At 50.6% G+C, this 27,777-nt stretch overlaps 1 protein-coding gene across 1 annotated transcript in view; it reads right to left on the bottom strand.

Moving 5' to 3' along the window:
• Positions 1–26,948, bottom strand: part of TGM3 (transglutaminase 3) — a 30,036-nt gene extending 3,088 nt beyond the window's left edge. Inside the window, exons 1-11 of the mRNA XM_058679895.1 lie at positions 26,915–26,948; positions 24,813–24,986; positions 23,857–24,099; positions 23,201–23,319; positions 22,125–22,253; positions 18,884–19,061; positions 18,630–18,765; positions 7,850–7,953; positions 6,063–6,308; positions 2,488–2,796; positions 341–498 (exon numbers count right to left, since the gene is read on the bottom strand). Coding sequence (XP_058535878.1) covers positions 341–498; positions 2,488–2,796; positions 6,063–6,308; positions 7,850–7,953; positions 18,630–18,765; positions 18,884–19,061; positions 22,125–22,253; positions 23,201–23,319; positions 23,857–24,099; positions 24,813–24,986; positions 26,915–26,948 — 1,830 coding nt within the window. The remainder of the gene's footprint in view (positions 1–340; positions 499–2,487; positions 2,797–6,062; positions 6,309–7,849; positions 7,954–18,629; positions 18,766–18,883; positions 19,062–22,124; positions 22,254–23,200; positions 23,320–23,856; positions 24,100–24,812; positions 24,987–26,914) is intronic.
• Between the last annotated feature and the right edge of the window lie 829 nt (positions 26,949–27,777).

Genomic DNA, 27,777 nt, shown 5'->3' with positions numbered 1-27,777 from the left:
CATGGGAGTGGGCACCCTGAGGGCAGGGACCCCTACAGCTGCAGTGCCCGTGGGGTAGGGCTGAGGCCAGGGCAGCTACAAACTTTCTCTGGCTCCTGTGGCAGTGGCATCTCAGGATGCAGGTGTCATTGCAATAGGATGGGCCAAGGTGCTCATGGTGCAGACAGCTGCGCAGGCAGTACACAGGCTGGGGCACCTGGCCTGTGTGGCCGTCAGATGGAGTCCAAGGGGACAGTCCATGTTCCGTGCCCCTTGCCAGCCGGTCCTTGACCAGCCCCTTTCCCCTAGGATCTGTCAGTCAGCAGGGGCTGGCTGGAGGGGGAGCCCTTCCCCCCTTTACCTCCAAGGTGAGGGTGGGGTTATCCAGGATGACGTCACGTGCCACCACCACCTCGGCCTCCTCGGGGACCTTGCAGATGGCGGTAGCCCGGATCATGTTGTCTGACTTCAGGTACCTGTCATACTGAGCGTATGAGATGGTCACGGGATGCTGAGTTTCTGGAAGGGAAAGCGAGGGGGAATGGAAGATGAGGGTATGAGGATGGTTGCTGCAAAGTCTCAGAGACACCAGGCCCGGCCCGTGGGAGTGTCCAGGCCAGGCCTGTGGGAGTGCGAGGGAGTGTCTGTGTGGGATCTGGGTCCCCACCCAGCCCTGCCAGCCCAAGGCATCCCTCCCACCCCGCATCTTGGTGGGCTCTGCAGCAGGGGCCAGGGAGCGAGCAGGATCCTGGTTGGGTGGATAGATCCCCCACAAAGGGATAGTGTTGGCTCACACAGACTGGGGGATTAGCCGCTTCCTCCCCATTCTGGAAAGTGTTGGGGGGACACATTTCCTTCCAAAGGGCGGGACCAGGGACACAAATGACGGCAGATTGCCCAGCAACAAGACAGTGATAACCATGGCAACATGTGAATAACTCGGCAGGGAAGCGGGCCGTTGTCTCCTGATCCTCCCCAGCCGGCTCAGACCCGGTAGCTCACTTGCCATGACATCCCAGGCCACCCTCCCTCCATGGGCCTCTGCTGTCCTAAGCCACTCACTACACGAGTCACACCAGGCTTGACTGTGTGGCTGCCCTTCCTGTCTCTTCATAGACTCCCACCCCTGTGTGGTTCTACAGACACTGACCTGCTTGGTTCCCCTTGCAGCCCCTCTGCTAGCACCCTCAGGGGCCCAGCTCTGGGAGGTTAAGGCAGTGAGGAGGGAGCTGCCTCTCTGTTTTCTGCACTGGAAAATCTGACCCCTGAACATGGACAGATAGAGACTGACCCTGTGGTCAGTAACCCCTGGGCTCTGAGAGGGAGGCCGACTTAACCAGGGTCCTCTTGCAGTCAGGCAACAGCGTCAGGACCCCAGACCTACCTCAACTGCCTCCCCCTCCCCACCCCTCACACCACTCCACTGTCTCTGGCTGAAGGAGTGTTCAAATCCATTTGCCTCTCATGGATTATTCTGTTTCCAGAAACAGCTCTGCTTTGGAGGTGGGAAGGTGCCTCCGGCAGGTGCCTCTAATCTTGAAGCTGCTTCTGCCCAAAATTGCCAGGGGACGCTGCCTCCCGACAGGTGGACTCCATCTCCATTCCTCTGCAGACAGAATTCCTTCAAGATGGGCTGCAGAATGAAGCCGTATGGATGGGATGGGAAGCAGGGAGGCCGACCTGCATGCTGCGGCCACCGCCCTCACTAATCTGCTTTGTGAATCCTGACTTTCTATCACAGTGTGAAGGATGCTGCCCAAGGGGAAAACACCCTCTGGCTTGCTAATCCTTCCACCTGGCCCCAGCCCTCCTCGGCTCCACCTGTGCCTGGCCCCACAATGCTTCCCAGGGCCAAGGAGTCTCCCTCCTCCCTCTTACCAAATGCTCCATCCTTCAGGAATCCACCCATCCCATGGCAGTTAGGGTGGTGTGGGACGAGGCAGGAATACAGGGGAGACCCTGGGCTAGGGTTCAGTTCCTGAGGCTGATGACAGCCCATGCAGGATGGCTTACAGTGAGGTAGCGGTGAGGGCAGAGGGATGGCATGGCGCAGAGAGCAGGCAGCCACACAGCGCAGCCACAGCAGGAGGTGGCGCTGCTGTCAGCACCCTACGCCATTTCCTGTCTCCGAAGCCAGTCGCACACCCCTCCACGCCTCAGCCTCTGTCCCACGGACTCTGACACCTACTTTTCCCCCCTCGCTTCTGGGGAGGTCAAGTGAGGTTGCAGGTCAGGATGTGCTGCCGTACAGCTGAGAGGCGGCAGACATCTGTAAGCCAGAGAGATTGCACTTGGGCTGCGTCCTACCCAGGCCTCCCTCCCTTCCCCCTCAGGGCAGATGAGGAGCCTGCTCAGCACCACCCTCAATTGCGCTGTTCACAGGGAAAGCCACTCGCTGCACAGCATCAAGGTCTAACCACAGGCGGCACCTCTGCCACATGCCCAATCCTTAGGCAGGTGGAACCACCCAAATCCTAGCCCCGCAGACCCAACTCCAGGGCAAGTCACCTTCTTCGGGGTCCAGGGTCACGGTGAAGGAGTCCTTCCACACCTCGTGCACCAGCGTGCCGTTGTAGACTATGGTCCAGGCCGTCATGTTCACACTTACTGTCTTCTTCTCGCTGCTCCGGTTCTTGAGTAGCAGGGCCAGGCTGACTTCCTTGCCCACTGCCAGGACGCCAGTGATCTTGAACCTGCCAGAGATGCTAACCACACGCTCCTCTTCCACCACATCCCCTGCAGATGTGGGGTTGAATGATGCCCGGGGCTTGAGCTTGCCTAGAGCTTTCTGGAAGACACTTCTTTCCTCACTGGAACCTGCGTGTTGAGAAAAGACAGAAGCTCTGCAGATGGGTGTTGTGTGTGTGCCCTGCTGGGAGCTGGGCTGGAACTAATTCCTGCTCAGTCACCATCCCAAATGGATGTTCTTTTCCCAGGACTCTATGCATCCTCCTACGGTGGGGGGTTGGAGCTTCCAGACAAGGCCGGGGTCCACCTTGCGCTTCCCTGATGAGCTCGGCATTTCCCAGAAGCTCCTAAAGTATCTGCCCACGAGGACCCCAAAGCTTGACACACAGCCTCTGTTAGTTAAGTTCCCAGTGGTTGCTTTATGATTTTTTTTTCTAAACTGTCATTAGTGGGACTTAATGAAAATAGATCATTTCAAGCAAAATCACAAAAACGGAGCTGCAAGCAGAAAATGGGGTCAAGACCCCGAACTGCTGCAGTTCAGCTCTCAGAACACTTCCTCACGGGCACTCCAGGAGCCCAGGAGGGACATTCATGTCTGCCTGGCAGCAGAACAGCCTGGCTCCCAGCTATGCTAAAACTGCCCAGAGATGTCAGATGTCACACTCTGTGCCAGTTCGTGTGCCGGCTGCTCCACTTCCCATCCAGCTCCCTGCTTGTGGCCTGGGAAAGCAGGTGAAGGATGGCCCAAGTCCTTGGGACTCTGCACCCATGTGGAAGACCCAGAAGAAGTTCAAAGCTCCTGGCTCCTGCCTTCAGATCTGATCGGCTCAGCTCTGGTCATTATGGTCATTGAGGAGTAAACCAGCATATAGAAGATCTTTATCTCTCCTGTCAATCCACCTTTCCAATAAAAACAAATAATCTTAAAAAAAAAAAAAGAACAGCAAAAAGAAAAAACAATCAGCAACCCCCTTCCCACAACCAGTAGACTTCAGATGCCACCATGCCCGAGTTCATCGCGAGAGAAGAAGCGGAGAGTCTGAGCTGCTTTGGGGACCCAAGGCAGAGGAGGGCTCTGTTCCTTGCTTCCTCCCACACACCCTGCTCAAAAAGGGGCAACCAGATTACCCAAGCTGTTCGCTCCTGGCACGCTGGGTTCCCCTGGGTGCCTTTCCATTCCTTAGCAGAGCTGCCAGTCCACACCCAGGGCTGATAGCTGCGTGGGAGCCCTGAGCCGCTGTGTGTCTGGGACCTCGGAGCAGGTGTGTTTGCACAATGAAGCCGAGAGTCCCAGTGCCTATATAGGTCACCTGCCAGACTTACTCAAGAGCAGGCTTCCTGCTGTTGTTTTCTCCCTGTGGCGTTGCTGTTGCATAAATGCTTAGCAACCCATTTTTATGAGCTTTTCATCCCTTGGAGATGAGCTGGTGTCATTAAGTAAGAACTGGGCGACTTCAGGCGCGTGACCTGCCCTCCTGGCATGCAGGGGCTGGGGCATTGCCAGTAGTCCAGCAGGGACCCCCTGTGCCCAAGCATCTTGGTGGGCAGAGGCCAATCTGAGATGAACATTGCATAGGAGGGCTGGCTTAGGAGTCCCCAAGTGCAGGTTCATGGTACAGAAGCACTAAGGAAGTGCATGGGGCCATGCATCTAGGATGGCAGTGACTGTGAAGTGGTCATCTTGGGAGGTCACTGTTCCGGCGGGACTCCTGATGCTGAGAGCACTACAGTTCTCCATGTCCTGCGCTTGGCACTTGGTATCCATTTACAGCCAAACCCAGAGAACAGCAAGGACCTGCTTGGGGTGGCACAGTGACACCTGGCAGGACTGGAGTCTGCCCTTGGCCTTGGATGATTTCTTCTCTGCCTGATTTTACATCTCAATGCCACTGACCATGTTCATCTCAGATTGGCCTCTGCCCACCCAGATCCCTGGGTTTTGGCCACCTCCTCTGTTGCATCCCAGGGCCCAGCCTGGAACAGGTGCTCAGCAGGGGTGCCCCCATGTTGACTGACAGAGAAGAGTCCCATTTGGGAATGGCTTGCAGAGACAGACTGGGACCAAACTAAGGCCACCACTTTGAATATTCTGGAATGGTATCCTCAAATGTCTACCCATACCCAGTGCCCATATAAGTCAGGTGTGTGGCTTTGCAGTCAGACCCCGGGGTCCATGGTTGGTCAGCTCTGGCCAGCATCCATAGCCAGCATTTCTTTGAGATTTAAGGCTTTGTTCTGAGTGGTGCTGTGGGCCTCTGGTCCCTGGGAAGTTACAGGGAGGACTGACCTCCTCAAAGCCTGTGAGAGAGTGGAATGTGGACCCCCTGAAGGAGCAAATGACTACAGCCTGCTACAGTAAGTGCACATTGACATTTGGCCACACCTGAAAAATGAACTTCACCTTGGAATGGAGAAGTTTAGTGGCCCCTGAGCACCAACAATAAGCTGCTGGAGGGCCTGGTGCCGTGGCCTAGTGGCTAGGGGCCTCGCCTTGAACGTGCCGGGATCCCATAGGGGCACTGGTTCTAATCCTGGCAGCCCTGCTTCCCATCCAGCTCCCTGCTTGTGGCCTGGGAAAGCAGTTGGGTATGGCCCAAGTCCTTGGGACCCTGCACCCACGTGGAAGACCTGGAAGAGCTCCTGGCTTCAGATTGGCGCAGCTCTGGCTATTGCGGTCACTTGGAGAGTGAATCATCAGACGGAGTATGTTTCTCTCTGTCTCTCTTCCTCTCTGTATATCTGACTTTCCAATAAAAATAAATAAGTCTTTAATAAAAAAAAATAAGCTGCTGGCTTCAAAGCTACTTCTGAGTAGTAAAGGTAGTTGGAGTGATGATAGCCTCACGGCAATGGCCCTCAGCGGTGGCTACAGGGGACCGCAGCTTGCCTTACTCGTTCTCACACTTCCTCTAGTCTCTTGCGGGCCTTGGAGTGTATGCAGAGTTGGCCCCAAACCCCATCTCTGGGTCTCCATACCCATCTTTGTTTTCAAGGGTGTTTGTTGTTGCCATGTCTCAGGCTCTGGGGAGTGAACTGGTGTAGAAATATCCTCCAAAACCCTTGGCTGTCTCCCAGAGGGGTTGGGGCTAGCCCTGAGATGTGCAGTCACAGTGCTGCTGCCCTAGCTGTGCAATGGAGAACAGGGCATGGCTGGGCACTGCTTGTGTCCTGTAGCGCATTTCCAGGGGTGCCACAGCTGCCAGAAAAGTCTCTGATGACACCAAAGATTCCAGGCTGCTGAGAAGCGCTCTTGCTCAAGCAGAAGTGATTGAGGATGTAGTGGCGGGGGGGAGGGTGGCAGGGAGGCCGGGGTCTCTACTCTTTCCACCCTCAGGATGGCCCCTCTCTGCAAAGAGCCCCCTGTGGCTCAGCCTGCTCAATGTCCATCCTACCTTCTGGGTACTTGTACTTGTCCGTGACGTCCACACGAGAGTAGCTGCCCACAGCCTTGGTGCTGATGTACTTGCCAACAGAGCGGGTGTCCAAGGAATTCTGCTTTTGGCTGCTAGTGGAGTTGTCGTAGATCCAGGTGATGCGGTCGGCATTTACCTCCGCGAACACAAAGGGTGTGTCGAAATCCAGGTCCACATCCCCATTGCGGATGGCGTGGACCGAAGAGGGGCCGCACTGGAAGACCCCTGGGTACCAAGACACAGCAGTCGGATATGTGCCCATGTCAGATCCATCCACGTCTGCTCCTCTGGAAGACTCCCACTACCACCACCACCAGCCCCATCATCCTCGACTGTTTCACACAGTGGCGTTCAAGGCCATTGTCCTTTTTCTGCAAGGGCACCTATCCAAGGGCCAGCTGCATCTAGGATTGGCTGGAACCTGCATCCTGTAGGCTCCCACTTCCCTTGCTCTGCTTCCTCAGTTGGGGACATCCTGCTGACCTGTGTGGGGCTGTCCTGTGCTCAAGTTAGTCCTTCCCGCAACCTGTTCCCATCTCTACATACAAGTCTCCCTACCCCAGAGTGTCATTGCCCTCCTTCCTCTTCCTGGAAGACCTCCCTGAGCACTCAGTCCCACAGCCTCCTGCTCTGAGGTCCCAGGGCTGGACTGTCACCTCCTTCCTCCAGCATAAGGGGCCCTTGAAACAACTACATCAATGGATTAATTGGTTGATCGAAAGAAAGATGACAGATCTCTAGATAGTTTCACTTGGGAAGTGGGTGGCTGAAATAAAGCAGAATACAAAGAAGAGTGTTGTTCCATTTGTGGAAAACAAATTAAACACACACACACACTTCCTTTTTTATATGCTCGGGACAGTGACTTTCAATATTTTTTTTTAAATCGTTACTTTTAGAAAGAACTAGAGTTGACATTCTGACACTGAGACACAAGTTTCACAGGATAGAACCTGGTCTTGCTATGTCTAATGCATGCTGATGTTTGATTTATTTTTCCTTTTTCTTCCCTTTCCAATGCATCCCACTCAGCTCACTTCTTCAAGTGATAGCCACAGCCCACTAGTTTGATCTGATCTTGCTTTGATTGCAAGAAAAATTCTGAAAGCACCTGGAAGGTTCTTGACCCCCCAATCCTGGGAACACACAGAGCTTCTAGAAAGTGGGCTAGCGACTGGACATCCTCAGACTTTGTTGTGAGTCCTTCCAGAACAACTTAAAATTTTAAAAGAGGTGTGCATTTTACTTTGTACATCCGTGTTTTAATATTGGAAAGAAAAGACTCAAAGTGAAGGTAACAGACAGGACATACTATAGAGGTGGGGAGAGAGGGAAGAGGTTTCTGAATTTGATGGTGGGGAAGAGCACAGACTTGGGACAGAGATGAAGTGACCTGCTGTTAGGACATGTGGGAAGGTGACCCTGGAGAGGGTAAGGAGAACTGAGTCCCCAAGGTCATGGGCACCCACAAGATTTGCACTGGGAAGGCTCAGTTGCTGGAGGTGGCATGGGAAAATCATTATTGGCAGAGGAAGGTACCATTTCCTTAAACCCTGGCACAGGTATGGTGCCTCTGCAGCAGCAATCACTTGGGGCCAAACAAAATCAGGAGGGCAAGCGTATTTTCAAAACATTTTTGTTTGGCTTCCATCCTAGAGAGGGAGAGGGCTCTAGGGCTGCTCCTTGCCTTGCAGCCTTGTGGCAAGTGAAGGAGAAGTTGGTAGCTTGGAGGTGAACCCAGCAGGGGATACTGGGCGGGGGCTTACCCTGGCTCCTCTCCTGCGGGGTGGCATCTAACACCTGCCAGCCATTGTATGAGGAACCCAGGTCATTCCGCACGAACCAGCCTTCATTCCAGACGTGAAAATTCCTGTTGACAAAACCAGGGGCTGTAGAACTTTCCTGAAGCCATGCAGCCAGTGTGGGCTAGGACCGCCATCTCTGACCCAGCTGCACAGTGTTCCATCCGCATGGAGCAAGCCCAGTGCAGGTCGGTGATGGCATGAAGCCTTGGGCAGCTGCATCTGGCTGCCATTCTCACTTCATTGGGGGAATGGGCCCATTCCATAAAAAGAAAAACAAGCTTGGAGAAATCAAGTGGTGAATGGTGACAGAGTCAATGTTGGGACACAGGGGATACCTGAGCCCAAAGCCAGGGTCTTGCCTGCTGTGGTCCACTGCCTTCCCTACGAGTGGAACCAAACATGTTGTTGCCAGCCACACAGCAGGCACACCCATGCAGCCTTCTCAGTGTGCTGTTGGTGACATAACCACATTCTGTGGGGACTCAGCAGCAGTGACAGGCTGGCTGGCCAAGGGCCCCACACAGCCTCTTGGCTGAGGGTTGAGCTGAAGTGACTAATGCTGTGGTGATCTTGGTCATGGGCATCAGTTGTGTCCCAGTCTGCATCACAGCTCACCTTGTGCCGGAGCCGGCCAATGAGGCAGAGTCTTACTCACCCCAGCAGGGGAGTCTGCCCTATGCCCTCTTCACTCCCACTGCAAGTACAGCAAGGCTGACTCAATAATGCTGGGTTCAGCCAAAGGGCAATTCAACAAGAGCACAAATGATTTTCACATTCACGAAGAGAATTTTCAGTGGACCACACACTTCAGAAGCCATAAAGGAAGAGACTGACACATGTGAGTAGATAAAAATATGAAGCTCACATATAAACAAATAACCTGCAGTTCTACTTCTGGCATTGTGGCACAATAGCTTAAGCCATTGTCTGCAATGCTGGCATCTGATATGCGAGCCCTAGTTTGAGTTCTACTTGCTCTGCTTCTGATCCAGTTCCCTACTAGTGTGTCTGGGAAAGTAATGGAAGATGGCCCAAGTACTCGAGCCCCCGTTACCCATGTGGGAAGCTGGGATGAAAGCTCCTCGCTCTTGGCTTTGGCAAGGCCCAGCCACAACCACCATGGCCACTTAGGGAGTAAACCATCAAATGGAAAAACTCTCACTCTCCCTCTCTTTCACTCTGCTTTTCAAATGAAAGTAAATCTTTTCAAGAAAAAAAAAAAATAGAGGAAAATGGGTAACACATTCAGTAGACAAATTTATCTTATCATATTAATATCATAAAGTAAGTACCCATGAATCAATTAAAAAGGCACAAAAGAAAAACACACCAATAAAATGCAATGAGCAGGCAATTTTCATAAGGAAATACAAGTGATTAACGAACATGTACCCTAACCTTGCTACTATTAAAAATAAAATCCAAATGAGAAGGAGAGACTGTGGCAGAGAGATCATAGATTGCACGTAGTAGAGGGACAGAGATGAAAGCCCAGGAGGAGTCACGGCTGGATTCTTTTGCTGGTGAGAGACCAAGCCTTCTCACACATCACAGGTGGGAGTGCAAGTTGGTAATGACCTTTGCGGAGGGCGATTTGGCAATGCACTGAAATGACTTTCAAAAAAACCAACATACTCGCCTAGCTGGTATTTCCACATCTAGACATTTCTCCTGCAGAAAACCTCATGTCAGCACACACATGTACGCATGCAAAGAGGTGTGCTGCAGCAGTCTTTGACGAGACGTATTGATTTCTTGGGAAGGCAGAGTGACTGAGGGAGAGGGACAAAGAAAGAAAGGGAGAGATGGTCCATCTGCTGGTTCACTCCCCAGATGGCCACAGTGGACAGGGCTGGGCCAAGCTGAAGCCAGGAGCTTGGAACTTTGGCTGGGATGCAGGTGGTGGCTTACATGCTGGCCCTAGCAGCATTATTTGTGATAATAAATATTTAGTAGGACAAGCTCATCCACAAGGGACTGGTTGGTCCAAAGCTATCTATTGGAATTCACATGTGGCTGTGAAATAGCAGGAGTCTTGTCAGGACACTGATTGGCACCTCTCACTGGAGCACCTGTTCTAGTCCAGGCTGTTCTGTTTCTGACCCAGCTCCCTGTTAATGCTCATGGCAGGGCAGCAGAAGGTGACCTGCATGCCCAGGCTCTGTCACCCAGGTGGCTTCTAGCTTCAGCCCGGCCCCAAGGTGACTTTTACAGCCAGGTGGACAGTGAATCAGTGGCTCTCTCTCTCTGTCTCATCCTGCCACTCTTTTAAATAAATAATAAAGAAGTAAATCTTTAAAAAAAAATCAAACTGTCATAAAGAAAAATAAATTACAAGATAGCATATGAATATTTATGATGAATTTAATTTTTAAAAAATCACACATTAAAATGATATGAAATCAGTCTTCAATAATCATTGGTTGAGAGCCACCATTCATAGTTTGATGTATAAATTATGCAGATTGTGCATAAGAACTAAGTTTTACAGCATTTCTGCAATGTTTACATTTCCTATCATGAGAATTACTCATTACTTCTATTAGCAAGTAAATGCGATTTAAAAATATGTATATAATATAAATGATAATAGTGTTAATCTAGGAAATTAAGGGTTCTGCCTTGCATGTGTTAAGTAATTTAATCCCTACAGTACTGTGTGTGAGAAAAATATCTGTGAGGCACACTTTACACCTCTGCAAATGGAGGCACAGAGACACTTAGTAATCTGTCTAAGGTCTCACAGCAAATAACTAGGCAGGGTGAGCTCAAACTCAGGCGGAAGAGGGCAGAAAGAACAGAGAGACTTGAAGTAGCAGTAGGGAGAGAAAGCATAATTCAGCTACACAACGGAAGAGGATACACTTACAATAGCTTTATTCTGAAGAATATTTAAAGAATATTTAATAACAAGGGGGAAGTGTTTATAATATAATGTTCAATCAAGAACACATGACAGTGAAGTAGTTGATTTCCATGGGTGAGAAAAAAGTAGGCATATCTATTATATACAGACTTGTACTCTGTCTTTGTATAAATATATAATTCTAATTCTATAAATGACTAATAGAAGATTGGACAGAAAATATCAAATGTCAAAAATATGTGTATAATAGAAGTAGAGATGACTTGTGCTTCTTTAAACATTTTAAAAAATGATTGTGGGGCCCGGCGGCATGGCCTAACGGCTAAAGTCCTCGCCTTGAACGCCCTGGGATCCCATATGGGCGCCGGTTCTAATTCCGGCAGCTCCACTTCCCATCAAGCTCCCTGCTTGTGGCCTGGGAAAGCAGTTGAGGACGGCCCAAAGCTTTGGGACCCTGCACCCGCGTGGGAGACCCGGAAGAGGTTCCTGGTTCTCGGCTTCGGATCAGTGCACACCGGCCGTTGCGACTCACTTGGGGAGTGAATCATCGGATGGAAGATCTCCCTCTCTGTCTCTCCTCCTCTCTGTATATCCGCCTTTCCAATAAAAATGAATAAATCTTTAAAAAAAAATGATTGTGAACAAAAGTCATAAAAATTATCCCTAGGACTGACACAAGGTCATTTTTAAAATTCTTAAAAGTATTTGAAAGGCAGAAGGAGACAGACATAGAGGGAGATAGATGGTGAGGAGGGAGAAGAAGAGAGCGAGAGAGAGGAGAAGCAGGGAGTGAGAGAGGGGAGGCAGAGGTGGGACACAGCGTCAGAGAGACGGGGAGAGAGGTCTGCCTCATTCTCCAAACGTCTACAATAGCTTGGCCAGGCTGACGCCAGGGGCCAGGAACTCTGTGTGTGACAGGGCTCCGACTGAGCCATCACTGCCTCCTAAGGCGTATGTTAGCAGAAAGCTGGAATGAAGGGCAGAGCGAGGATTTAAATCTGGGCACTTCAACAGGGAATGCAAGCATCCTAAGAGGTGGATTAACCACTATACCAAGTAGCAAAACCCAAAGTGTCTTTTTGAATAGATCCTTGAGAGCCATTAGAACTCACATAGGACTAGAACAAAGAAATCCACCATCTGTTAGATAATAATGTACTATATATGCACACACACTTATACATACAAAGAGCTGAAAGAGAAGCTTTTGAATGTTATCACCACAAAAATATCATTCTGTTCACCCTATATGAAACACAGCACAAGGTGTGTATGCATGAAGAGGGGACATGGTGTGATTCTTCGGTATCAGGTAAAAATAAAAGCGAAAAACCCACACATTTCACCCGACAGAAGGCAGGGCAAGTGTGGGAAGATAATCCTAGCTGGGCGGGAGGGGCGAGGGAGGCATGAGGAACTGGTGAAAACATCAAAAAGTTCAGCCACTTTGTTTCTTGCAGAGAACCCTAGGGGAAGGGCGGTTGGGTTTAAAAAAAAAAAGGTCCAGTGGCTGTGCTTCACTCTGGCTGGAAGGCAGGATTGAAGACAAGCCGATAGACAGTGCAATCCTGGTTGCTCCCTCCTGCAGAAACCAGCCACTGTGCCCATCCATGCTGGGTTGAGCCCTTCAGACCACCACGTGAGGCATCATGGGAGCTTGGGGCTGAGCTTCCAGTTGTGGCCACACTCACTCTCTCCCTGCCTCCTGCCCCTGTTCCAATCTCGGGTTCTGCTCCCATCTTGAGGGTCTCCGGAGCAGGAAGCTCAGGGAAAAAAATAGCTCTTGGCTTCAGGACCATTTGAGGTGTTTGCTAAAAGAGGCAGATTTCAACGCCTCTCCCCTCCGCTGCCTACCCGCCTCACCAAATGAACCCTGGAGTCGTCTTTGAAATTCCTAAACTGTTGGCTCTGGAGACAGCGAGCAAGCTACAGCTGTGCTTGTTTGTGAATTCTCAAGATCAGGAGACTCTGCCTACGCCTTCTGTAGGTCAACTCCTTGTCCTTCCCAGTGCTGATGGGATGGGATGCCATTTCTGCAGAGAGTGCTAACGACCCCCCCCCCCCACCATGTCATCTCTGAACCTCGCCTTTCTCCTCCATGACCTCCACACAGCTCTAAACCACAGCACAGTTGCTGCAGCTTACCTGGCTTGGTGCCTGGCATCCAGTACAAGGATGCAACGCATCAGGTTTGCTCAACTGTAAGTTCTGGGGCCAAGGCCACCCTGCGGCTTTGGTTTTCAACCCTGAGGGTCTGAGTGAGGGGCTCTAGACATACTGGGAGCTGGCTAAGCATTAGTAGGGGCAGGAATTCAGAGGCGGAGGTCACGGGTGGAGAGATCGCATTAGGGGCCAGGGCTCAGCTGAGGTGTGGGTGCCAACAGCAGGTGACTTGTTTCTGGGAGCATTGCCCAGCCGCGTCTCTCTGGGGCTTTTTGCCTCAGAGCTCAATGGAGTCTATTACAGCCAGGTTTATGATTCAGAAGTTGGGGGATCAAATCACATGGATTTAGAAAAACCTCAGGGCTAAGTGTTAAGGGAAGCAGTGAAAACACGGCTTCTGGCTCACATCTCCTGCATCCCAGGGCCTGGGTTTGAGTCTTGGCTCTGCTTCCCTGATTCCAGCTTCCTGCTAATGCACACCTTGGAGGCCACAGGTGATGGGACTCAAGGACTTGGATTCTGCTCACCCTTGTGTGACCTGCTTTGGTCTCCTGGCTCCAGCCTGACCCGGTTTTGGCTGTTGTTGGCATTTGGGGGAATGACTCAGCAAGTGAGAGTTCTCTCTGTGTCTCACTGCTTCTCAAAGAGAAAAGGAAGAACAAAGGGGGCGCAATGACTCAATTGGCTAATTCTCCCCTTGCAAGCAACTGCATCCCATATCGGTGCCAATTCTTTTCCTGGCTGCTCCACTTCTGGTCCAGCTCCCTGGTTATTACCTGGGAAAGCAGTTAAGGATGGCCTAAAATGTTTGGACCCTGCACCCATGTGGGAGACCCAGAAGACACTCCTGGCTCGTGGCTTTTGATTGGCTCAGCCTCAACCATTATGGCCATTTGGGAAGTGAGCCAACAGACAGAAGATCTTTCCCTCTCTGTCTCTCCCTCTCTCTGTAAATCTGCCTTTCTTATAAAAATAAATCTTAAAAAAATAATAAAAGGAAAAGGGAAGAGAACAAACCCAGCCCAGCCAGAAATGTCAAGATGACCTTTTTCTAAACATTCTGAATCATTAGTGACAGGCTCTGGAGACCCCATCCAGGGGAGATGTTGTCAAGTCGTACCCTAAGCAGGGTCCCCCAAGTGCAGTGCCTCTGAAGAAAGTGATTGCTCTGGAGCCAAATGATCGGCACAAACAGAATGGCTTAGAAGAAAACCTACTCCCCTGGATGCTGTAAATGTGGTTAACAGAAAGATCTGGAAGAGACTACCAGGTTTTCCAGTCTAACTATTCCCTTTATGGGCAGCTGAGCTACAAAAAAAAGGGATTTAAGTCATGTCACCCACTTAGCTAGAATGCTCAAGTGTCTCTAGATGCCAGGGACTGGTTCCAGGAAGACTTGCAGATGGCAAACACTCCAGCCCCTTGGTAAAATGTCATGGCATTTGCATATCATCTGTGCCCATCCTCCTGTGTACTTCAAATCACCTCTAGAGTACTTATAATTCCTAATATTATGCAAATTGTTGCTCTACTCTGTTGCTTAAGGAATAATGATAAGAAAAAGAATCCTGTGTAAGTTCAGGACAGAGGTAACCATCAAAGCCTAACCACGCTTTCTACCTGCCGTTGGCTGAATCTGTGGATGAGGGACCTGCAGGAGGAGGGCCTGCCATGCTGCCCTTGGGAGCCCAGTTAGTTTGTCTGCACAGTGACGCCTTTTGCAGTCCCAGGAAGCAGCGTTCTTTGGCTCGGTAGACTCTTGTTCTGGGACACTTGTGCTCTCCACTCCTAGCTTGAACTTGAACATGAATCCTCTATGTGACTTCGAACAAGTAATTTCTCTTCACAGAGCCCACACCAGAGAACTCAACTAGCACCCTGCCAGTGCCAGCCACCTCTGCGGAACGTTTCAAAGCAAGAGCTGCCAGAGCTCTCCAACTTCACTTGGGAATGGTGACAGCATCTCCTGGCAACTTGCGCATGCTCTATACTTGACAAAGCCTCCTGAGTTAAGGTGCCATTGGCACTACCTTCTAGTTGTGTGCTCCTTGGAGAAATTATTCCATCTCTCCTTGTCTCAGTTTCCCCAGCCAGAAAGTGAGGATTGTTGCAATAGTGCCTCCTTCACTGTGGAGAATCGGTATTAGCACTTAGAACAGTGACTGTTGGATAGCTCTCCCAGCTAAGCTTTGACAGTGAGTATCTGGGCGAGTGCAGATTCTAAGGGGAACTGTGTTAGGCCTTGGGAGGATTTCCTTAACCTTGGAGCAATAAAATCAGAACTCTGAAAACCACTTAAGCAGTAACCTCGGAACATGCTCCACATCGGGGACCCTAGGATGATATCGAGTGGCCATCCCACATCCCCGGGTACTGATGTGGTTAGGCTGCTGGGAGCAGCCCTCTCCCCTTCTCTTCTCCCTTTCTCCAGATACAGGAAGAAAAAAAAATCGGAAACAATGGTCTCACTTTCCCCCATTCCTCGACCCCTTCCACCCTACTCAGTGTTCCACATGGGCGTCCATCCTCAACTACATAAGCATCATCAAAAATAAATAAATAAATAAAAAATCCCAGTGGCGCCTGACACACAACAGTTGCTCAGCAAGTGATTAGCAGCTGTTACTGTTATGAAGCTTTCTCTGATGCTTCACCTTAATGTGCTTCTCATATTCTGTGATTTTCAGCAAATCTGAATGATGTTATAAAGTGTCCAACATTTCTAATATGGAAAGACCATATTTCCAACCCAAAGTGTCCTTACAATACTGGTGAGTAATGTCCCTCAGGTGGAGTCAATGTATAAGGGGCATTGCAGGAGGGGGAGGGGTATGGGCTGAAACTGCAGGGGTTAGGAACATTCCAGCTGCTATGGGATTTGAGGGATCACTGAGTCTTAGGCCAACCTCTACGCTGCACTGGTGGTGAACTTGGGACCAGAAGGGTGAGGTGGGTGGCCCTGTCCTGCAGGAGGAAGGTAGTAGGGCTACATGAAGGGCCCAGGCCTCCCGGTCCTCACCCCACCTGCAGCTGGTGGACAAAGGGGAGGAGAGTGCCTCTCAGATCCGGCTGCTTCCTGAGAGGGCATCAGAATGGCAAGCAGGAAGCAAGGACCTTCAAGGTGGAGCTTCTAGACCTGGCACTCTCCAATGAGGCCTACAGAAATAACCGTGGAGCCTCTCAGGGGCGTCTCCATCAGCTCATACTTGCCTCCAAAAGGTTCATATTCCTAATTAATGATTAAGCTGATGTGGGGTGGCAACATGAAGCAGTAACTAGGAGACTTGGAATCTGACACCAAACTCAGCTTGAAAGCCCCTGGGGTTGGCATGATGGTGCAGTGAGTTAAACCACTGCTTGGGATGCCCACACTCTGTATCAGAGTGCCTGGAATCAAGTTCCACCTCTGCTTCCAGCCCAGCTTCCTGCTAATGTGCACCCTGGGAGGCAGTGGTTGATGGCTCAGGTAGTAGGGTCCCTGACACCCAGATGGGAGACCCTGATAGGATTCTGTGCTAAAACAACATCCACTAATGGCTTCCCTACCCTCTAGGAGCATCATGCTTTCAGTAGAGGGACTGACACTTAAGTTGTCTGGGCTCCCTGCAGTTCCAAGTGTGAAAGGTTAATCATGGAAGTGTTGTATCAAGGGGTCCTCTCCCTGACTGGCCAGTCATCTTATTTAATCAGTCACTCCCCATAGCAAAGGAAACTAAGACGAAGGGTGGCATCACCCCAGCAGTCAGAACTGGTTGCCCTGGATTTCAGACACCACAACTAAAGCAAAGGCTAGGGACCAAAAGAAGCATGCCCTAGGAGAAACTGGAAAACAAAACCTTGCCACATGCAGCAGTGTCCCTAGAGAAAGTCATGTGTGTGCAGATCAAGAAGGAAAATTCTGTGGCGAGCATTTGGTTCAATGATTGAGGCACCATTTGGGACATGTACATCCTATACTAGAGTACCTGGTTTGAGTCCTGGGTCATCCACTCCCTAGCCAGCTTCTTACTGATGTGCAACCTGGGGTGGCTCAAGCACTTGGGTTCTAGGCTCCTGGTTTCCTCCTGGCCCAGCCCTGGCTGTTGTTGCCATTTGGGGAGTGAACAATGGATGGAAGATCTCTCTCTCTCTCTCTTCTTTACAAATAAAATGAAAATATTTTTTTCTAAGAAAAGAAAAAGGTAGTTGGCTTTGTGAATAAAACTGTTACCTGTAACACTAGCATCCCAGATGAGTGCCAATTTGAGGCCTGGCTGCTCCACTTTTGATCCAGCTCCCTGTTAACATGCTTGAGAAGGCGCCCAAGCGCTTGGGTCCCTGAACTCACGTGGCAGACCTCCTGGCTTCGGGCTGGCCTAGCTCTAGCTGATGCAGTCATTTAGGGAGTGAACCGGGAGATAGGATCTCTTTCTCTCTCTCTGTTAACTGTGCCTTTCATATAAATAAAATAAATCTTAAAATAAAGAAATCCTTAAGCTAATCCTTCTTTCCTCCAGGAACCCTGGGTGGATGATGTAAGGCCTCCTTCAGCTTCGCTGTTGGTATGGAGTTGTTCTCTGATGGCTTTTCTGTCAACTTCCATCCCATCGTTCATTTATTCCATCAGTTATACTAAGTACATTGCAAAGGGAAGTTGGATCCTCCTATTCTGCAAGTAAGGAAGACTATTTTATAGATACCATCTCAAAGCCAAACATCTGGAAATACAATGCTTATCTGTTGTAAGTTGCCTAGCCACCCACACACGTCAGCAATTATTTTGTGTGTGTAATCTATGAAATGAATTCAAATGGATTATTAACATATGTTTGCAACACTTCTTATGTGTAGGCTCACAGATATGCCTACATAACTATGGTCTTGGACATCATTTTCAGTTTCCATTGGGCATATGGTATAATGTTAAATAGTGTAAAGGTATCTATTCTGAAGTATGCATACTGCTGGGCGTGGCTATAGGTATATAAGTTTTACATAACTTGTTTTTGTTGGCATCTGTTGTAAGTTATATATGTTGTGTGCACAGATATATGAGCAGAAGGCATATTTTATGTTAGAAATATACAAGGGATCTTCAACAAAACTCACAGAAAATGTGTATGCTCAAAAAACTGGATGTGGATTTCAAAAGTGTTTTGCACCAAAACAACAACAACAACAAAAACTTTATCTTTTAAATTCTCTTCTTTCATGGACTTTTTGAAGTGACTTCAGGTATGCTCACACACATGCACATCTTATTTTCTTCTAGAATCCAGAAAAAACCCACAGCTTTCCATTCTGTCAGCCTAGGTGCAGATAATTATGAATACACCAAGAGAAACATGCATTGCTTTTCTTAGTGTCTTTAACAAAAAGCCTTGAAGTCAAATGGATTGCCTGGAATGAGATAAATCTGTACTCTTCACTGAAAAATTGATGTTTCGACTTTCATCTTACAGACCACTATGAAGACCAATGAATCTTAGGAACTCAGGGTGGTCTCCTTAGGCTTGTGAGCTATGTCCTTAACTAGTCTAAGACCCATCCCCTGGGGCAGTGAGCCCACCACCGCCCCAAGGCTTGACCCAGCAGATGCTGCCAGATGTGTCAATGTCATGGTCAGCCTTCCCGTTCTAACCCACATCTCAGCTTCCTCTTCCTGTGAGGGTCCCAGGCAAGTGGTGACAGCAAGCAGCTACTCTGAGTTCAGGGTGAGGATGAGACACTTACCACACGCTGTCGCTCCCTCTGTCCAGAGGGTTGCCCATGGGGTCATAGTACACATCCACGCTGAGATTGCGGTTTGTGTCGTGAGCTGAGTTGAAGTTGGTGATCACCCGGGAGGGAATCCCCAGACACCGTAGCACTGCAAATCAGGGTCAGTGTGAGGACTTGGGCCGCAATGGACATGGGACACTGGTGTCTCCCCTCCCCTGCCTTGCACTGCCCATGCACCCAGCAAAGGCACACCATGCCCCAGGTACCTGTGTTGAGGACACCAGCAAAGACCCAGCACTGGCCATACTGGACCGGCCTGAAGCCAGACTTTTTCCACTCCTTGAGGATCTCCACACTGCCATTCCAGTTCCTTGGGTCCCGGCCATTTGGGTAATTGCCGCTCCAGTTTCCAGCAACCACACCGTTGTCATCATTGCTATTGATCTACATAGAAATCCGCACACACACCCCGCCCCAGAAGTGAATCAGTACCATGCCTTTCCCAAGCAGAATTCAGAGAGCAGCATGGGCAGCTGGGAAGCCAGGGACAGTGGTGGGCACTTCTCTACTTCTTGATAGGTGACTCGGGTCTGGCAATTTGAACAATAATCCCTTAGAGGTGCTTTTCCTGAAGCACCGTGCTTGATTGTGAAGTAACAGGCTTGACATGAGGGACTCCATGTTGAGCTGGACTCCATCTTAGGTGAGATGTCCCTCCCATTTGTGACACTAACCAGACCAAGAAAACCTCATCCTGCTTGGCAAGGATGCTTGAACATCTATCTAGGCTGTCTAAGCATGACTAGGAAAAAAATGAATCTTATCTGGTACAGCAACAGAGGCTTCATAGTGAGTGATGGGTAATTTTTCATCCCTAAGATAGTTCTGCATTAGCACCGTGTATTAGCTCAGTGCCCCAGAACCCCTCCAGGTTTGTGGTGCTTGCCTTTATAAACCCTGCTGTTCCGTAGCTGCAGGTCGAGAGGTTTTTGGGGCATGAACCCCCTCTCCACTGCTGGCAATAAAGGACGTTCCAATCAGAATCAGCCCCTTTGTTTCAGCTTGCTTGGGTACAGCAACTGCCTTAACCTTGATGTCAGTCCTGTGCAGTAGGCTGCCATGCAAAAAAAACTCAACTGTAGGGCCCCATGCCGGCTCGCAGGGGCCCTCTTGCAACAGCGCACAGAGGGCCCTGATCCCTGTCTGCTCATGGGGGTCCATGGTTTGAAACTCTTTTCTGGTGTGCTGATCTGAGAAGACCCCTGCAGAATGTCAGCAACTGACATGTTGGGAAGAATAAAAATGGACTCCCCCTGCCTTGCCTCCCTTAATCCATTCATCACTTACAAGTCCACTTAAGGCAGGGTTTGAGTGCAAGGAACACAACTGTTGCATAGTTTTAAAGGAGCAGTGGGGAAAAAAAAAACTAAAAAGATGGAGGGGGAGGAGAGGGGAAGAAAAAGTGGCTGTGCTCAAGATCTGACTTCCATTGTCTTGGGGAGACACATCCTGAAAGGCTTTTGAGGGGAAGATATCAACTAATGCAATTGGTAAGACTTGTCAAATGATGGGTGAGTGATGAGAGGAGCTTGGCCTTGGGCAGGGAATGGCTGAGGCGGACGATAGCTACCTACACATTTATTTTACTTCTCTTTCTACTCTGGATGTCTCAACTTCTGTATAATACAAAGTTAAAAAAGAAATCAAGGGGAAACTCAGGTCACAGGCCTGCCCTGCCTTGTCATTCGTCATCATGGTCAAGTCCATTCACCTGTCTGGTGGGCCATAGTAGCTCCACCTGCCAACATGGGGAAAGTGAGATACAAGTGAGTTTAAGGGCGGCTTCCAATGGGCACATTTGCAGAGGCTGTGAAACTGCGTTATATCCCAGCTGCACAGAGAGGACCTGAGCCAGGCTCTCCCAGGGCTCTGGAAGCTGTTCTCTCTCTCTCCCACTTTCTCTGGAGCATATGAGTGGCTCAACCCCCAAGGGGGGCAGGCTGCAAACTGGCTGGTCCCTCTCTGGCCCATCAGACCAGCAGTGAGTTCGGCACCCCTTCCAGGAGGGCCTGGTTTGCAATGACAGGGACAGGCAAGATGAGGCCTCCTCCTCCGAGATGGAAGATTGCACAGCCTCTCCCAGTCTCCTGAGTCACAAATGCTCCTGCCTCCAAGTGGTAATCGGCCGGGTCATCTTTGGCTGCAAGCTGAGCCGTTCAAAGCCCTGCACAGGCCACAATTAGCTCAGGGCCCTGCCCAACTGGGAGGTTTGGGGAGAGCGAGCATCAGGGAGGCGCAGCCCAGGAAACTGGCTCCAAGATAAAGTGGTTTGGCCCCTGGCTGAGTGAGTCAGCAGGTGCAGGAGCCAGCCTCTCCCACTCTCTCCTGATGGGGAAGGCTCAGCTTCCTAAGTTGCCAGGAGCTGCTTCACTTAACCTTTGTCCCGCCTCCACTGTCATTCCAAGGCCACTTGGCTTTCATGGTCTCCTCACTTTCTCTGGGCCTCCCCGAGTTCTTCAGGGCCCTTGTGTGCTCTGGGCCTGTTCCATGCCTGTCCCACAAGTCTTGGCTTCACACTCAGCCCTCTTCTAAAAAGCTTCCTATTGAATCTCAGATATACATCATCCGCTACTGAGAGACAGCTCCAAATTCTAACCAAGGAGCTCACTTGTCAACTTGGAAAATTTCCAAGTTGAAAGTAAAGAGGCCGAGAAATGCCTAAACTAGGAACAGTAACAACAAAAGCCTTAAACTTACACATCCAGGTAATTATTTTGTTTTAAGAGGATTACAAAGAAAGAACTGGTTTTGAGCTTTTTAACATGGAAATTTGGGGCAGGTTCATGTTGAGTTTGCAGATTTTGAGGGCTGCCTTTTCTTAGGAGTGAGCACTCACACTGCTGTGTGGTGTGTGTGTGTGCATGTATGTGTTTGCATGCCATGCATGTGTGTATATGTGTGCATGCATGCACAAGTATTGTGGGCCCGGTTCGACTGATGGGCTGTTGTGCGCTGAGCCGCTGACTTCGTTAACTTGAACTTGTTAGCCCATCTAGAGCACGAATAGGGCAAGTAAAGCAAAGGCCAAGACCACTTCAGGGTCTCAGAGACACCAGGGGAAGTGCCACCCATTGCCCCCAGACTCCAGGAGGCCCCACCCCGAAGCAGAGGCTTGGCCTTGCCCCAACCCCTCCCTGATGGTCTCCACAAAGGGCGAGTCCCCTTTCTTGTCTGAGAAAGGCCTCACGATACAGAGGGAAGGACTGTGGAGCCAGAGAGACCTAGACCAGTCCTGCCTCTACCACTCCCCCATCACATGTCCCAAGCAAGCCCTGGGATCCAAAGGAGCTGCAGGTTCCACACTGGCAACATGGGGACAGTCATAGTCCTCACCTGTGTTTAGTGAGGCTGTCACGAGATGACGTTTACAGGAGCCCAGGGGCCCAGCTAGCAGTTGGTCTTCAATATGTGGTGACAACCAGTTATTACTGCTTGCCTGTTACTCACCATGGCACTCAACACACGGCCGACATATCTGGGGTCCTTTCTGAGGGCCACATCTGTAGCGGGGTCCCGACGGAAATTCAGACTCTGATTCAATATGGACAGGCAGATGTTCAGTATATCCTCTTCAAACTGTTCAAAACGAGACCATGTGTTACAATAAGAGAAATGGCAAGTGGAGTCTGGAGCAAGCTGCTTAGCTGGCCTAGCCTCAGTTCTTCCCTCTGTATAATGAGGGACCAGGCCAAGCTCATTTCAAAGTTTCCTTCCGGCTCTGACTGTGATCTTGAGCATGTTATTTAGATTCCCTGGGGCTGGGGAGGGAGGAGGAAGGGAACAGTTGCAAAGATAAAATTTACTGTATTGTTTCAAGTCATGGCTTCTTAAATGAAGAAGGCCAAGCTCCTACTGCCTTGGGTCTTGGCATTTGCTTCTCCTTCTGCTTGGGATGCCCCGACACACTAAACAGAGAGGAGTTCCCTTGGCTGATGACAGGTGGGGGCCTGGAGATGGGGAGAGCATGCACCTGCCTCCTGTCTCCTGGATACCTAGGCACCTTGCCAGGGTCCTTCCCACTGATGCTGTTATTTATTTTGTGGGCATCCCTGAAAGTTAGCTACCCAGAGCAAACCTAGGAACTCTGTGGACCCAGTGGGCACTCAAAGTAATAAAAGCTGTGGAAGGCGTGGCTTTCAAAGTCGCCAGAGACACTGAGGGCAGTCTGTGGCATCTTTACGTGGAATAGATAAGAGAAGCCCAGTATTGTCCTCAGTGGCTCTGGTGGGCCTTCTGATCACATGGCATGGCACCAGCACCACTTTACTGCTTCAGGTGGGTTACATGTGTCTGTCTTGCCCGCCACACTGTGACATTTTCAAGGATAAGGGATACTTTTTGTGCTCTGTATCTTCAGTGTGCACCTTGGGGCCTGGTACAAAGTAGGTGGTCAATCAACACCTTGTGAACAAATGAACAGGACGGGGTTGGGCATGCAAGTGAACAGATGTGGGATCTTCCACCACTTGGTGCAGCAGGGAGCCAAGCACTTCTTGTAGAACAGATGTTATCCTGAGCCTCACCTGTCCAAAGTTCCAGCCAACCATGCCAATTCGGTTTGTGCTTCCCACATAGATGACGCCAGAATCTTCCTCAACATACTCTTGTCTCTCAGCGTGGTTACTCAGAAAGACATCGTCCGCTGTTGTATATGAAAAGTAGACACCTGGGATTTAGAGGCTTACAGGGGACCCAAACCATCAGTACCTCCCTTACTCCCGAGACTGGTACTGGGCCAGGGTGAGTCCTGCCTTTCTGTCCCCCAACTTCCACAGGGGAGTGCAATTCTGGACCTAGTGTTTCCAGTTCTTATTGTGGGAACCGTGATCTGGACAGAGAAGCTGGGATGGGCCTGAGGATTAGAACCCCCTGAAAGCTGTCTCCACAGAATTAGGCTGTGTTCACTGTCCCTGTCAGTCAGTGTGTGAGCACTCATGTGATCTCTGTGCCAGCCTGGGAAGAAACAGCAAGATGTGCATTTGCTTGTAAGGACTCTAGGACCCAGAGAACTGGAATGACTGCCCAAACTGAGTGCCAGAGCTCCCAATTTCCACCTGCTGCTGTGTTTTTCCCACAGCCCACGGACTGGCTTTCATCTAACCCGAGGCCATAGGGACCGTTTTTCGTCTCCTCCTTCGTGGCCAGAGCTGGCAGGTTATGTGCGCAGCTGGAGACCTACCTTGCAGCCAGGGGTTAAAGAGCAGTATGAAGGTGCCGAGAGTCACAGTGGAGACACGGCCCTGGGAGGAGATCTGAGTGCTGAGTGTGTACAAGCCGATGGGGGCGTTGGCGGGAGTGGAGATGGTAACAGTGAGAATGTTGTTGTTGCTGCCCTTGAGCACGGCATTCCAGCCACCACGACTGGTCTCGCTGGAGAGAGGAAACACGGCCTTCGTTCCTGTGGACTCCGATGGATAAGGCCCTGTCGATGGAGGCAGAGGACAAAGGAAACCTGTAAGGCTCAAGTTCATGTTCAAAACCGGAAATCCACACGGAATAAAATTCAGCTTAAAACAAGCTTTAGTGGGGGCGCTCCCGGGCAAGGTTCACTGGTCTGGTACAGACCGTGAGCCAGAGAAGTCATGAGGGGTTGTTTTCATTAGGGGGCTGTCAAGGTGGGGGGTGGGGGACAAGGGAATGTGCCTTATACAGTGCTAGAGTATTGTAGGCTCTCTTTGACCTTGGTGAATCCATATATCACCGCTGGCTGAGCAGGGAGCCACCTTCTCCCCAGGCAGCCTTATCAGCCACCCTTCTCAGCCTCCTCCTAGGCCACCCCTCATTCACCCTGGCTTGGCCTTACAAAACTGAGGAGTGGTGGTCAGAGCATGGAGAGAGAACAGGCTCCAAGACAGCCACAGGAGTCCAGGGGTGGAGGTGAGGTGGGATGTCACCAGTGGAGTGCCAAGTGACAGTGCTGGTGACACCGCGTGGATCAGTACCCCATTGCTTCTCAGGCTCAGGGATGGGCAGTTGCTTGCCCAGGTCACACAGCATCCAGTGGCAGAGATGGGCTGGAGCAGAGCCCAGCAATCCAGGGTGGTTACCACCCCTGCTAGGAGATGTAGCCCTGGGGCTCCTGGGGAAGCGGGTCTGTGAGTGGTAATGGGGGCAGGGGGAGTGGTGAGCAGGTACCTGTGGACACTGTGAACTCCAGATTATCGCCAGAGCCCAGACGGCGGTTAAAGGAGAGTGAGATTTCCAGGGGTTGGCCTCTGCGGAGGATGAGATCCCGGCTGGAGAACTTGTCTGTGTGATGCGCCTGACGGTTGATACCAATCTGCCAGTTGATATTCTGGGGTTCTAGAGCTGTGATACAGAAAAGGGAAGTTGAAGTCCGGGGGTGGGGTCCTGGAAAGGGAAGCAAAGCCTAGGAACTGGGTGTCAGGTGTCAAGGGAGCAGGGCCCAACTTCTGGGGAGGATCACATTGCAACTCTGAAGACGTTGTTCTGCAGAACATCACAACTAGCCCATGCTATTGTCCCAGGCTCAGGGACCCACATCACCCCAGATCCCAGAAAATGTCTGCCCAGAGTCAAGCGCATCTGTGCCCTCCATGTATGAATGGCCAGCCAGCCATCAAGGATACTGCCTTCCTATGATGGCAGCCCCCCCTCCCCCCAGTGATAAGAGTTTGGGAAGGGAAGAAGGGGTTTCTCCTAAGGCTCATATGGGCCAAACCCATCATGGATCCTGGTACATCTTATAATTTCCTCTGCTCAGCCCTGGCACCTCTCATTCCAGGGAGAAGTGCAGGAACAAGAGTTTTGAGACAGTCATCTTTGCAATCTTATCCAGGAATTTCCAAGCCTTTGACCGGCTCCCAGCCAGAGCGCACTGGCAAGCCTCTCTGAGCAGGGGGACTCCCCAGCTCTCAGGGCCAGAAACACTGCTCAGAATCAGGGGTCTTCTATGTCGCCAAGGCCCTTAGGCACTGCAGAGCAGCTGAAAAACCTGAGAATGAAGGCTTGCCGGGATGCTAGAGTGACAAAAGGTGTTTGTCATGTGGGGAGGCCCAAGGGGATGAGACAGTAGGCCAGACCTGGGCAAAAGGTTTAAGAGAAGCATTCTCCCGGCAATGCAGCAAGTACTTTTTAGATCGTCATATTCTTTTTTAAAAAAATTACTTATTTTTATTGGAAAGTCAGATCAAATATATGGAGAGAAGGAAAGACAGAGAGAAAGATCTTCTATCCACTGGTTCACTCCCAAATGGTTGCAATGTTCAGAGCTGAGTTGATCCCAACCCAGGAATCAGCAGCATTTTCCAGGTCTCTCAATGGGTTCAGGGTACAAAGGCTTTGGGCTGTCCTCCACTGCTTTCCTAGGCCACAGGCAGGGAGCTGGATGAGAAGTAGAGCAGCCAGGACACAAACTGGTGCTTATATGGGATGCTGGGGCTTGGAGGTGGAAGATTAGCCAGTTACGCCACTGTACCGACTCTGATTGCTGAACCAACTGAGGATAGTAAGGGCTGCAAATGAAGGGAAAACTCTTTCTATATGTGCCTGCCTCTCTCCATCAGAAACTGCCTTCTTGATCTGATGCCTAACGCACTTCTTGACACTGTTAGGATAATTTGATCCACAGAGGAAGAGAGGTATACCTGAATGAACCAATCAGGACAAAACCAGCGGCACGAGATGACCATTTCCATGGCAGCTCAGACAAAAGCGCATCAGGGAAGGTAAATTTGGGTGCTTGTTCTATAGGCACACAGAGCACCTGTGCTTTGTGGGACCCTCTGTACACTGCAGGCAGAAATGGGGTTACATTATGGTTTCTTCTTTCCAGGAACTCGAGCGGTTGTGGGACACTGAAAACTCAGGGTCCCACAAGGAGAGGGGGCAGACAGATGCAAGCAGGAGAGAATCATCCTCAGGAAAAGCTTCACTGAGAATGCTGGGAGAGAAGAGAGAGTTCTGCGGGCTCCAGTGGGGTGGTCTGTATTCTAGGTAACCGGAAGGCAGGTCCAGAGGCACCGGGGAGCCTGGCGTGTTTTCTGGCTAGAGTGGAGGCCCCGCGCTGAGGAGAGAGCAAGGTGAGCCTGGAGCCAGCAGTGGCCAGGGCAGGACCAGCAAGCCGGCTTCCCCTAGAGCAGCACAGGGCATGAGCCAAGGGACAGGGTCTCTAACCAAAAGCTGCTACTGGATAGCAGATCTCTGGAGGCGATCTTGATACCAACTCAGGGTACTAAAGAGTCATTCACTCCTAGGTACACCACTCCTTCACTTACCCAACAGGTATTTCCTGAAAGAACATGTCAACATGTTTTTGCACAAATTCAGGTAAATGAAAATAGTCATGCAATCAGCAAAAATCTGGTGAATGGTGGAGAAGAGAGTAGGGAGGGGAGGAGCAACAAAGAGGGAGGGAAAACAGATGAAATCTGTACAAAAATACTGAGTGGAGACAGCTCAGACCTGGCACTCTGGCAAGTGCTGTGCTTGTCCAGGGCCAGGGGTGAGGCTGCAGAGACCAGGTCCCTCCCACCAGGGCTGCCTGTAACAGGAGGCGAGAGACTCTGTGGATGCCCAGTCTGGTCAGACCTGGGCGATGGTGGTGGTGATGACCACCAGAGTTTCAGCGGAAGTTTCCGGAGCATCCCATGTGCTGTCACCACACTCGGTCCCTCCCCCATTAACCCTGTGAGTAGAGCCACGTTTGCCACCTGTTTTACAGGTGAGCAAGCCAAGGCGTGCAGAGGCCAGGTCACCCCGCCCCTGAGTAGGGCCCCCGGGAGACAGCCCCTCCTGGCAGTAAGCGTGAGGCCTGAGGGCCTTCATGGGAGCCTGTGAGCCCTGCAAGGGTTCTGTAAGCCAGAGGGGAGGGATAGGGGCTCAGCTGTGCTGGCAGTCTCCTGCGTACCCCTGCTCCAGAAGGTGTCCCAGTCAGCTTTGGGAAGATAAGGCGGGATGCTATGACTGCAGAGAGAGGCGGGGAAAGGCAGGTGTGTGTCTTCCACGAGGTAATATACCTCAGGCATGATGGAAAAAATATACATATTTATTTTTTCCCTGACTCACAGCTCTAAAAAAATAAATAAATAAATAAATAAAAACAAAACAAAAACAAAACCAACCTGGAATCTTGAGTTTT

Source organism: Ochotona princeps, chromosome 22 (genome assembly GCF_030435755.1).
Source record: "Ochotona princeps isolate mOchPri1 chromosome 22, mOchPri1.hap1, whole genome shotgun sequence".
NCBI lineage: Eukaryota > Metazoa > Chordata > Mammalia > Lagomorpha > Ochotonidae > Ochotona > Ochotona princeps.
This window is presented reverse-complemented; position numbering and strand designations above follow the sequence as displayed.